The sequence below is a fragment of the Pygoscelis adeliae genome, unplaced genomic scaffold (genome assembly GCF_000699105.1).
Source record: "Pygoscelis adeliae isolate BGI_AS28 unplaced genomic scaffold, ASM69910v1 Scaffold265, whole genome shotgun sequence".
Taxonomy (NCBI): domain Eukaryota; kingdom Metazoa; phylum Chordata; class Aves; order Sphenisciformes; family Spheniscidae; genus Pygoscelis; species Pygoscelis adeliae.
The window spans coordinates 848,283-860,186 of NW_008824810.1; the positions used below are offsets into that span (position 1 = coordinate 848,283).

Below are 11,904 nucleotides of genomic sequence, written 5' to 3' on the forward strand. Positions count from 1 at the left end.
AAAGTAGAGAGATGAAGTACCAGGACTTCAAATGCTGCCACTGAACACTGAGGTGCTTTTTGCGGACCTTCTGACATGGGAAAACAACGGCACAGAGGCAAAGATACTAGCGTGGGAGAAAACAGCTTTCTAATTCTTGAGGCAAAACAAGTAGTTCTGCCTTCTCCCCACCCAAGCGCTCGTTCTCGCCTGCTCTCCTCTTCCCACCTGCTGCACCACTACAAGTTTCTCTGACAGATTAGTTAAGTTCCCTGTACGGCCTCACAGCAGGATCTGCCAACAAGAAGGGGAAAGGCAAACACATCTCAATACATTTGTTAACGTTTCTGTGGCACAGGTTATTTTCATTTTGTTGCTTCCTTGTTAAAAACTGGAAGTTAAGTAGCTTTTTTCTTTTTCTACATGAAGGGAAATCTCTAAGCACAAGCTAGCAAAGCTTTCCCTAAGTTCCGAGTTGCATGCACCGCCCTTCCACTCACAACTAAAATTGTTCATGTACTTGTAAAGAAGGCACTAGGGTTTTTTTGTTTGGTTTTTTTAAATTGCCTTCCCTTATGATCTACTTAATGTTTCCTCAGTATCCTCGTTTGAGTATACGCATTTTATTTTGCATATTTATTGAGTCAGTGCATTTTATTTTGGGGATGTTCCCAGTGAACTGCTTACACGCTTTTGTGAATGAGGAAGAAAGCACAAAGGACTTGCGTAAGAATCTTTCTGTCATTTCAGAAGCCCCTTCCTATGTTTCTTCCACTCAGTTTGAACAGAAAAAGAAAAAAATCCCAACAACTAACCATTGTGAGTTACACGTAACCCAGCTGTATCCGAATGATCCAAACGTCATTTATCAACATAATGATAACAAGTATGGAATAGAGCCCAATACCACGGACACCCGTGGGAGACAGGACTGAAACACGTCAGAAGTTTATTAGCTGTGAGGTCTATTTGTTTGAGAAATCTCTGGGGGGACAGACAACTAACTCCTCTGGCTCTCACAATTAGGCAGTTGGGGTTTATTTGTTAAAAAAAGGGAGGGGATGTTTTTAGAATTTATTTGTACCACTTCCTCACTCTGTTGTTATTAATTTAAAACACTGATCAGAAATGTTCTGTTCAGCTATTTTGACCATAATCAATCCCTACTAACTCGCTCAATAGCTATCAAGTTATTTCCTTTATATTCAGGATATTGCACTGTTTTTTTCTTTTGTGGTGGTGGGGTTTGTTGTTTTTATTTGGATTTTTTTTCCCCAATCTACTTTATTTGGATTTTACAGTTCTGAACAACCTAAGGTTGACCTGTTTTGAGATGTGTGCCATCTCCTGGTCAGTGATACCGCCGCGAGCCTAAAACATTTCATCTTCATAAACCTCCTTTCAGCATCCTGATTTGAGACATCAGAATTAGCCTTGGTCAAACTGCAAGTTTAAATGGGACACAACAAATATGCATATTTGTGAATAAACGCAGTAACAGTTTAATCAAAAGACCAACCTGATAACGAAGAGCTGTGCACAGTGAGTCCTGACAGGGTTTAACTGCTTCTGAAAAGACCGTTAATTCAGTACTTCAAAGAAAATCTTGATTCAAACTTAAGCCAGTGGAAACCTGGAAAGCTGGCGCACAAGATAGCGTACCTTGTTTTAGTAAAAGCTAGCAGCGTCAATTAAAATGTATATATTCTAAACAGCACTTCTGTATATGATCTGCAATAGCTTCTTCCGTTTCAGTACACGTACGTATACTAAGGAACACTGTGAACAGACAGGGCCAAACATCTCTAGTTTGACTTTAGATTTTCCCCAGGAAAGGCATAAGCACGAATGTAAGAATTGATCTAGCTGTCATTACTAACTAAACCCCGTTACAAAGAAGGGGGAGAGGATCCATGAACCCCTTAAAAATTGGTTTAGGCTCCTTCACATCAGTCCAAATATTCACATAAACCATTTTGCAAATATAGCTACAAAGCCTTAAGGGTATAGTGTTTTGAGGAAAAACAAGCATGTTTTCATACACGGTCTCGTCTGTTCACAGGACATTCCTGTAATTAGATGTTGCCTGAATACAAAATTCAAGGCAAATACCGTTCCATATCTGACAGGTCCTCCTTCTCTTCCCTTTTCCTCATTTTAAAGTGATCATGCTATAGAGTACACTAAAGATACAATGTTTCAAGAAGAAATGACACAGGAAGAAGTTCTGCAGCCCCAAAGTTTTCCAACTATAGTAAACCACATAGTGAACTGCAAAGATATTTTCTAATAACAAACCAATGCTATTCTCAAAGAGCTATGCTCGTTAGCGTCCAAAGAATATCTACCAATTTTGAATTTTACATATATTTTAACATACCAACTATGGCAAGTTCCTATCACAATGTCAAAAAAGTGAAGCCATTCTAAGTATCATATTAAAGATTAATTTTAATTAATTCTTAAAATTAATTATAAATATTGCAATAAATTAACTTTTAATAATCCGTGCCTATTTGTTGTAGGGGAAGAAAGTCTCCCACAAAAGGCAAAGCTTATTAAGGAAGCATTTTTTAACCATTCAGTATGACAGAGCGCTGCAGATCACTCTTCTTTCCCTGAAGCTCAAGGTGTTCTAGATTCTGTACCATTTCTCAATTCAGAGAATTACAGCTGCCTTTTCCCTTTGCGTCTGATCTTCCACCTTAATCATTTCAAGCGAATTCCAAAAATTTAGAAGGTAGAATGCAGGCATCTTCTTTAAAAAACAGTCAGTCCTTACACAGAATTTTTTTATTTTCAGAAAGTTGTGAAACTTCCATGTTTCACAAACACAAAGTCAGTTCCGATAATAATAGCTCATTCAAAGCTGCCAATGCCATTGTGAAACACACAGAACGAGGCCTTTTAATTAACCATCTCTTTACTCGTAAGAAATTTACTTTAGATTTAAAGAAATCTCTTTACTCAGTTGAGATATTAAAATTATCAGTTAAAAAAATTTGGGCATGCAAAGAAACTTAAAAAGAACAGCAGTGTGTTACTTCATTAATCCTGTATGAACGAGCCAATCCTCTGCATTCTTCAAAATTTCTGTCTTCGTAAGTCCATCGTCTAACAGTTGCTTACTGTGCGTTTAGACATACAATCCGGCCCTGCTTAAGAAAAAGCCATCCTGGCCAAGCCAGTAAGCTCTACCACCTGTAACACCTCTGCTTTTCATTTCTGCTGAATGTGTCGCCGAGACTTTGTGGACAACAGCTGCATGTGAAAACACAGAAAATTTTTTCCAGGTGCACCGAGGCCACTTTAGCATTCACAATGACAGGCTTTATTTTTTCAAAAACAGAATAGTCAAATATACCGGTTTCAAATTAATTAAATTCAGCTTCTAGAAAGTTACAGGATGCAAGTTATTTCCCAAGCAGCAGTTATCAAGAAACTGGATAAAACAATAGGGTTAATCTACCTTTTCTTTTTCCACCTTACATCCAACATCATGGCACTCTTCCCCGGTATTGAATTTACTGATCTATCAATGTTTGTGGCATATGCCGATTTATCTGGAACAATATTTGGTTTTCACAAAGGCCGAGTTCATGCTCATCTTGAAAAAGGCATCTATAAATATTAATCTATTAAGAAAAAACTTGCCCTAAACCTATGTCTGACTCATATCATTCAGCACAGCCATCTAGTTCTGTTATCATCAACTATCCTTGGAGCTAACAAAAGATTACCGAAAAGAATCTAGTCATGATAGCCACAATACGGTAATAGAGAACAAACAAATACTTAAAGTTTTTCTTTGCTGGAATTAATTCTTTCCTTTTAGCCCCTGATACTCTACTTCAAAACCCTACTGCGATCTTTGTCAGAAGCACTCATCTTCACTAAATGAGAGCTGCTGATGGATAAATACTGGAAGGTTTAGAAAAGATTTTGTGGTTCTAGTTAGCATACAGAACACACCGTTTGACAGCTACTAAAAAATACTCTCATTACTTTAACTGAACTTTGTATGAGAAACTGGGATCTAATTCTCTTCATTTTCATGTTCGGTATTGAACATCACAGCAGAACCATCACTGCTCAGGGTGACCTTGCCAGCAATAAGCTTGCGTAACTTCTCAAAGGTACCACAAAGTCGATTCACTTTGGGAAAAGAAAAGATTGTTGTAAGAGGTATATAAACCACATTTCCATTGACAAATGGTTCCATGCTTTTTTCAACAAGTGTTTTTCCAAGATCTTCCGAAAAACAGTTCATTGAAGGTTGGAATTTGGATTTTCTTTCAGTAGGATCATCATTATACTCCTCACGTTCTGACATTAAATGGTCCAGCAGACTTCGCTTCATGATTTGTGCTGTGAAAATAACTTCACTGACCACTGCATTCTGCAGGTACTTCTCATCTTTAAGACTTGGATACACTGCTTTGAAGACCTTTACAACATACAAGAACACAAAACACGTTTATCATCAGAGGCTCAGATTTTAACATTTGCTTGTCAAAAAGAGCTTCTAAAACGTGAACATAATTTTTGATTCAATCCTGTTTTGCTTATTACTTCAAACATTTTCAGGTAACAGAAAAACTAGGCAGTATGAGTTGTTTTTATGTATTACAACTACAGTGGCAATTAGATAATTAACAGAACTTAAAAAAAAAATCAGGCTTATATCTGCAAGCTATACTTGTAGATCAGGCAAGGTGAAGCCCCGCAATTCTTTAATTCTTTTTAATTGTTCTCTTACTTTCCACATTACTCATCACGAGGCTCTGGTGACAGTTCCACAGCTACATAGATTCTAAACTACTTCTGAACTGTCATCTGGAAACCGGGACCGCAGCTATGTCTTTCACTCTGTTTTCAGAGTAAAACATTAAATATGTCGAGATCCTGAGAATGCTAAAAAAATAAGTTGTGACATCAAAATATATGAACTTGTAGTGTGTTATACAGTGAGCTATACTCCAAGGCAATTAAGGAAACTAGGCAAGCAATCTCATCCCCACTCGTTTACTAGGAAGTGCTTTATGCCAACACACTACCGCTGAAGTTCCACAGTCTATAACTATTTCTTCTTACTTTCTGATTACAGCTTGAAATGTTGATTTATTCCCATAAATTAGTTACATAATAAAATAAAAATTAATTTGATAGTCCAGGTTTGATAAGAAACAGTTAAGATATAACACTTTTGCTTAAACTCAAAGGATACTGATGTCAAAACTCCCTCCATAATGACCCTGTAACAGAAGATAATGAAAGCAATTTCTAGTACACATCAGTCACCTAGACATATTTCCAAGCTCGTTGAGCATTAAAGAGCACTTCATGATTCTATTAAGGGCAGTAGATGACAGGTGAAATTTCAGATATATAGAATGTCTTTACAGCTTGGAAACTACAAAAGACATTCCCCATAATCATAGAACAGTTTGGGTTGGAAGGGACCTCTAAAGGTCATCTAGTCCAACCCCCCTGCCGCGGGCAGGGACATCTTCAACTAGAGCAGGTTGCTCAGAGCCCCGTCCAACCTGACCTGGAATGTTTCCAGGGATGGGGCATCCACCACCTCTCTGGGCAACCGGTGCCAGTGCTTCACCACCCTCAGCATAAAACATTTCTTCTTTACATTTCACTTCAGGTCACAAGTCACTTGAAGATACTGTCCTGGTTTTGGCAGGGATAGAGTTAATTTCCTTCCTAGCAGCTGGTACAGTGCTGTGTTTTGGATTTAGGATGACAATAATGTTGATAACACACCGATGTTTTAGTTGTTGCTGAGCAGTGCTTACACTAGTCAAGGACTTTTCAGCTCCCCATGCTCTCCCGACTGAGAAGGCTGGAGGTGCACAAGAAGCTGGGAGGGGGCACAGCCAAACTGGCCACAGGGACATTCCATACCATGTGTCGTCATGCTCAGTACATAAACTGGGGGAAGCTGGCCGGGGGGGCCGCTGCTCAGGGACTGGCTGGGCATCGGTCAGCAGGTGGCGAGCAATTGCATCATGCATCACTTGCTTTGTGTATTATTATTACATTATTATTATTTTATTTCAATTCTTAAACTGTTTTTATCTCAACCCACGAGTTTTTCTCACTTCTACTCTTCCAATTCTCTCCCCCATCCCACCGGGGGTGGGGGGGGCAGTGAGTGAGCAGCTGGGTGGTGCTCAGTTGCCGACTGAGGTTAAACCACAACAGATACATATATATCTTTAAACAAAAAAGTGAAATATTAGAATATGTTCACTGAAACGTATAATTTAAGGCCTCATAAGATTGAAAAAAAAAACCCAATATATTTCCCTTTTTGCATTATTACTCCATGTTACCTTTGGAAAACCATGTCCTTTGATTTATACCACATGGCACTTTGATGCGTTAGGCTTTGTCAGTGTGACGCACTGCAGCACACAGCAGAGTACTTTAAAAAAATATTATCTGATGTTATCTAAAGTGAAAGCCATTTAGTGCTAAAAACCAAAAAGGTTTGATGTGCACCACTGGAGAACGGGGTACTTGGCAAGATCCCATGCCTCTGCAAAAACCAGAATTGGCTACCTGAAAACACTGAGATTAAGGTGTAACATCAAATGCTACTGAGTAAGGCAAACCACACAAAACAGGTTCTGTTAAGCCAATTTCTGGGAAATGCCTTCCTTCTGATAACGTATTTGACAAGACTATGCAGTTCTTCAAAACATACACTCTGTTAGAAATGCTTTTTTATGCTTTTTATGTATCTGAAAAATCTGTGTCAGTGCCAACAACCACATGATGAAAAAATGAACGATTAGAGGAACAATTATAAAAAGTGTCACAGTATACCTGGCAGAAAGGAGAATCTTCATTCTAAGGATAACAGTATGTTAAGATAAGAATGATTATCCATACTGCTATTTAGCAAATAACCTAAAAGTTGAAGGTCTTTATACAATTAGAAACACAAATCATGGACTTAAGACTCTTTTGATTGATGGTATGTGTTAATCAGAGCTAAGACTGGCTAGCAATAACAGACCACAGTAAGAACACCTTCACAGGCAGGCCATAGAAAATTTTACTCCTTATTCATCCTCCTAAAGGAAGAAAACAATACTTACCGTTTTGTAAACTGCTTCAGTGGGTTTCTCAGACCGAGCAGATTCAGTGGTTTGAGGATATTTTCTAACAAACACACCTATTTGGGTACAAAACCCAACTTTCTCCATTCCCGTTAGTGGATGCCCTACGCCAGTAAATTCCACTGAGTAATCATAGCGTCTAGCAGTCTCTAGAGCCCTAAGAAAAACAAATTATTCCAGTCATACTAAATATTCATCTTCTAATGTGATAAAGATGCATTCTCTAACAGAATCAAGACCCTGAGCCTGTGAATGCTTGAGCATAATTTCTCTAATAATACTCACATGCCTGAAGACAAACACTGTCAAAACTTGCTGAATCAGAGCTGTAATCATGTGCCTACCATAGTCTGAATCATTTCATATCGGTAATTTAGGCAACCAAACATTACTGTTATTTCTAAAATATCTGTATAGAATATGCACGTTCACAGTTGCTTACTCACTGTCTTAAATGCCCTGAAAGTGAGCTAAAAACCACCAATTTTAGAGAACAAAATTGAGAAGAACCCATAAAAAACATACATGCCCCAAAACCACAAGAGACCAGTTAATAGAAAAAAAAGTAAAGTTTGTTGTAAATGTATAAAGAGTAAAGTCTACCTAATCAAGGTTACAACAGTGTACATGACATCTAAATGAAAACCAATCTTGTAGTACTTACTATACATCAGCCAGCATGAAGAAAGCGATGGGGCAGGGAACTAAAATGGCACTACCTACTTGCATCATTCTCCATGAAAGAGTAGTAAACTAGATTAATATCTCCTGTATTTTAGAGACTACTGCAATACTCATAGTTCACAACACAAACGTAACGACTTTCTCATGCTTGCAGCTCAAAAAATATCACTCCTTCAGTGGTATCAATATTTTTAATTCACATATATCCAAAAGCAGAATCTAAATTTACTTTAAGTCATATAAATGGTTTCTAAGGTATTCATCCTTTAGCTAATAATCCAGGCAGGTTTTAGTATCATTATTTAGAGAAAAATATATGCTTCAAGCTTTGCAAAACTACTCAAAAGTCACTGCATACTTTAAAGTCTATGGCAGAAACAACCTAATTTAAGGGGCAAGTTTTCCAAGACACAATTTCTGACCAAGAGTCGGCTATTGAGGTACAGCATCCTTTACCGTACCATACATTTTCTTCCACAACTGCCCGACAGTCAAATGTTATCACAGGATATATATCCCACTCCCTCTTTATTTCATTTTTATTACATCTACTGATATTAGAGTAAGATACATCTCATGCAACCCTCTGCCATGTACGTATGCTTTGCATAAAATCTTTCATTGTGCTAATGATCCACTAAGCTATCCTTAACTTGATTCTGTAGTAGTGTTCTGCTACCGTGATTATTTGATAAATCTGTTTGCATACTCTTACAGAAAGGTCTGGACTAATTGAGTGCTTTGATTACGCACCATACACAGCGAGCACATTTCTTAGGTTTTTATGAAGCATTTCTATAGCAGGGTATTATGTGAAAAGGTTAATTAATTCCTTTTTGTATATCTTTATTACAATTAATGCATTTGAAGTGTAAGGTAAGTAAAAGTTTTAAGTATTTTTTGCAGAGCAGTTCCAGTAAAAGCAAGCCAACTTAACAACCGTCATAAAATGCAAAACCCACGGAGCATGCTTAACAGCAGAGAGATGTTTCACCAAATCAGTAGGTATGAAGCTCCACTGATGCCAAACCACGTACACAAACCATTCAGAAAATATTTAGCTATTCCTTTCTCACATTATTGAACACTCAAAGCTGTCTGCATACAATGTTCAGTAAACTTACCAGCTTTGAAACTGTGCTCGGTTCCATTCAAATTTGTGGTCTGGATGCCTGAATAATGTCACTCCTGGAAGCAAAGGGTTAAATTCAGAATTTGGAGTACTGATCACAACCATGCTTGGAGCCATGAAACCAAACACCACTTCAGGAAACTTCTTTAGTTCCGATTGTTCCAGGTGCTCTATTCTGTAAAGGATAAGTTTATGTATGTCTTTAATAAGATTGAAATATAGTAGGGTCTTTTTAACAACCAGTCAAAAAAAACCCCAAATGCATATCTGTACCTTGTAATTTTAAGCCTAGCTCTGCAATATTAGCACTGGCACTATGGCTGAGTGGCAGCTTAGAGGTTTTTGTCTGAGAAAACGTCCTCTTGCATTTTGTACTTTTTCATCAATATCCTTTTTCCACCACAAGCTAGCACCACTTGAATTTCTTAGCATGGTTAATTTAAGCACAAGTCAGAAGATGCCACATTCTGCTACTCTTCTGCTTGAAAGGTTTGATCAAGTCTGTTCAGATTATGGAGAAAATGCCAAACTGAACCCTAATGAACTTAGAAAAATATAGTATGTTGGCCTAATACTCACAGTTCAATACACGTTACCAAGTCAAAACCAAGCATGCAAGGATCTTTATGGGCAACTGAACCATGATGCAAGGTAACAGTTAGGGATCTTTCAGCCGGCTGCAAATAATCACCAGGAAGAGGAGACAACCTATGCCTACAAAAGTATTAAAAACACAAGGTCATAGAAAGGACCTTAGGACAAGATAAACTGTGCGTGTAACTGAATAGCTAACACCCTACATAGATACCTTGTAAATCTCAAAAAGGTTAACTATTTTACAGGGATAAAAAAAAAGAATTTCCAATACAAACACTTTTTATGACTATCTACAATAGGACAGAAAGAGCAGAGGAGTTAATCCAGCAGTTGTCCTTCATGTTTACAAAAATGTCTACTATACTCTCAAGCCACTTGCAAAGCCGCTTGTAAATTCTGATAGTAGCTCAACTCTAGACACATAGTAAGCCTGTCTTAGACAGGCTTTACAGGGGTTTTGAGGAAGTTATTAGGCAAGCATATTAACCTTTTTCCCCCCAAATAAAACAGACTGAGAACTACAATATATGTGCAAATTTCATTCCGAAATCCTGCATCAGACAAAACACACAATAAACATTAGATATAATAAAAGGCTACTTTTCTTCATTCTTGAGAAAGAGCAAGTGATAATGTCAGCATCTAGATCCTACACATCCACTGAAACAGTATTAATCAGCTTCCAAGAGAGGTGGTGTTGGTGTTCCTCACCAGTCTGACCCACGCTTCAAAGATCACATAAACTTCACACTGTAGAGCCTTCTAAGCCAGACAAAGCATTGAGCTAACCTTCCCATTTCTAAAAGACTAACAGGAATGAAGTCCCCACCAGGGTGACTAAAAGAGTTACGTGTACATTTCAAAGAGATCAGATTTGCATACCACAGTAATGTCATGTATGAGCATAAACAGATACTACTAATAGAGTGTGTCAGTACCTTTACAAACAGTGTATTTCTCGGATGTACACACCTTCAGGGCCACTCCATGACTTGGACCTTTGCTACATTAGGTGATGTTATGGGCACCTACAGCCCAGTAGGCCCCAGACACAGGTGGAACATGACCAAACAACAATGGATAGCTCTTCATTTGCCAAGCCGGTACTTCTGCATCTACCTTCATTTTGAAATTCTTGACAAGAAATGATGTAATGTGCTACTAGGTTGAGCCAAACACAAACCTTAAATTAACACAATGCAAGAGCTTACATTTTCTCTTTCATTACACTTGCACAGATATCTAGCCCAGCTAATACTTCAATGCAATTGCAGAATTTCAGCATCCAGAGAAGTGTACAGTCAGCACATCCTAAATCTGCCACCTGTAAATTAGATATTAAACAATGTGTAAATGCTGCATATTTCCAAGTAATTTCAGAGACTTCAATAAAATAAAAATTCCATATTTATGTCAAAATAACTTTTTAATGACAAAATAAAGCATTTCACAATCATAACTAAAATTTCAGTTGCAAGCAGGATAGACATGGATTTGAAAATTCTTTTAGAAGATGTATATGAAGATCCTACAAGATGTTTTAAATGGATTAACCTTTTGTTATTACAGCTCTAAACAAATACATGTAGAACATCCCATTGACTCTGGAGAATGTCTTCCACGTGAAGGCATATTCCCTCAAATAACTGTAAGGTATGATTTTTAAGTATTAAAGCTGTAGCAATTTTCACATTCACCACTGCTTTTCACTGGCCTACTCTCCATCCAAAACACTGCGAATAGGCTCACCAGCAGCCAGGTTAGCAGCAGCAAAGGATCTCCGTAAAACAAGTTTACAGGCTCAGTCTAATGTTTAAGTGGGGAAGGCTGGGGATATTCAGACCACAAAGTCAAATATATAGTAGATCTTCTTTCCTGTAAGCTTAAGAGGTAGTGAGTACACAAACCAAACCGCGCTGTTCTTTCTCAGGCTAAGTCAAGGTTGAAGCTTAGTACTCGGTGTGAAAATCCTGAACTGTTTCTTCAGCTTACCTCTACCCTGTGGGTCAACAGAAAGCGTACCCCCCCACACTTCATATCCTAAATCAGAAAATTCAAACCTTTAAATAGAGACGCAACACTCCTGAATACGTTCTATTTAAAAGCAGATTATAGTGCCATGACCTCATAGACTGGATTAGATTTTTATTAGAAGTGTGATTATGCAAGCACACTGCAGGTGCATTTCTCATCAATTTCTTGCACGCTCCCCAAGACATTAACATCCCTTTCAGAGTTAAACACTGAAGACAGAGGTATTTCTCAACTTTTTACATTTTGGAAGGAGGTGCTGGGACGGAAGACATATCAGAAAAGAGCAAACACTAAAAAAGTTTAATTATTTAACTTTTCAAGACAAGAAGAAAATCAAAA

The 11,904-nt window shown here is 37.8% G+C and overlaps 1 protein-coding gene across 1 annotated transcript in view; it reads right to left on the bottom strand.

Annotated features, from left to right (window-relative positions):
• Window positions 1-3,348: 3,348 nt before the first annotated feature.
• Window positions 3,349-11,904, bottom strand: part of HENMT1 (HEN1 methyltransferase homolog 1 (Arabidopsis)) — a 9,215-nt gene continuing 659 nt past the window's right edge. The window contains exons 2-6 of the mRNA XM_009324220.1: window positions 10,743-10,855; window positions 9,514-9,648; window positions 8,927-9,109; window positions 7,098-7,275; window positions 3,349-4,426 (exon numbers count right to left, since the gene is read on the bottom strand). Of these exons, the coding sequence (XP_009322495.1) occupies window positions 4,016-4,426; window positions 7,098-7,275; window positions 8,927-9,109; window positions 9,514-9,648; window positions 10,743-10,855 (1,020 nt within the window). The 3' untranslated portion in view covers window positions 3,349-4,015. The remainder of the gene's footprint in view (window positions 4,427-7,097; window positions 7,276-8,926; window positions 9,110-9,513; window positions 9,649-10,742; window positions 10,856-11,904) is intronic.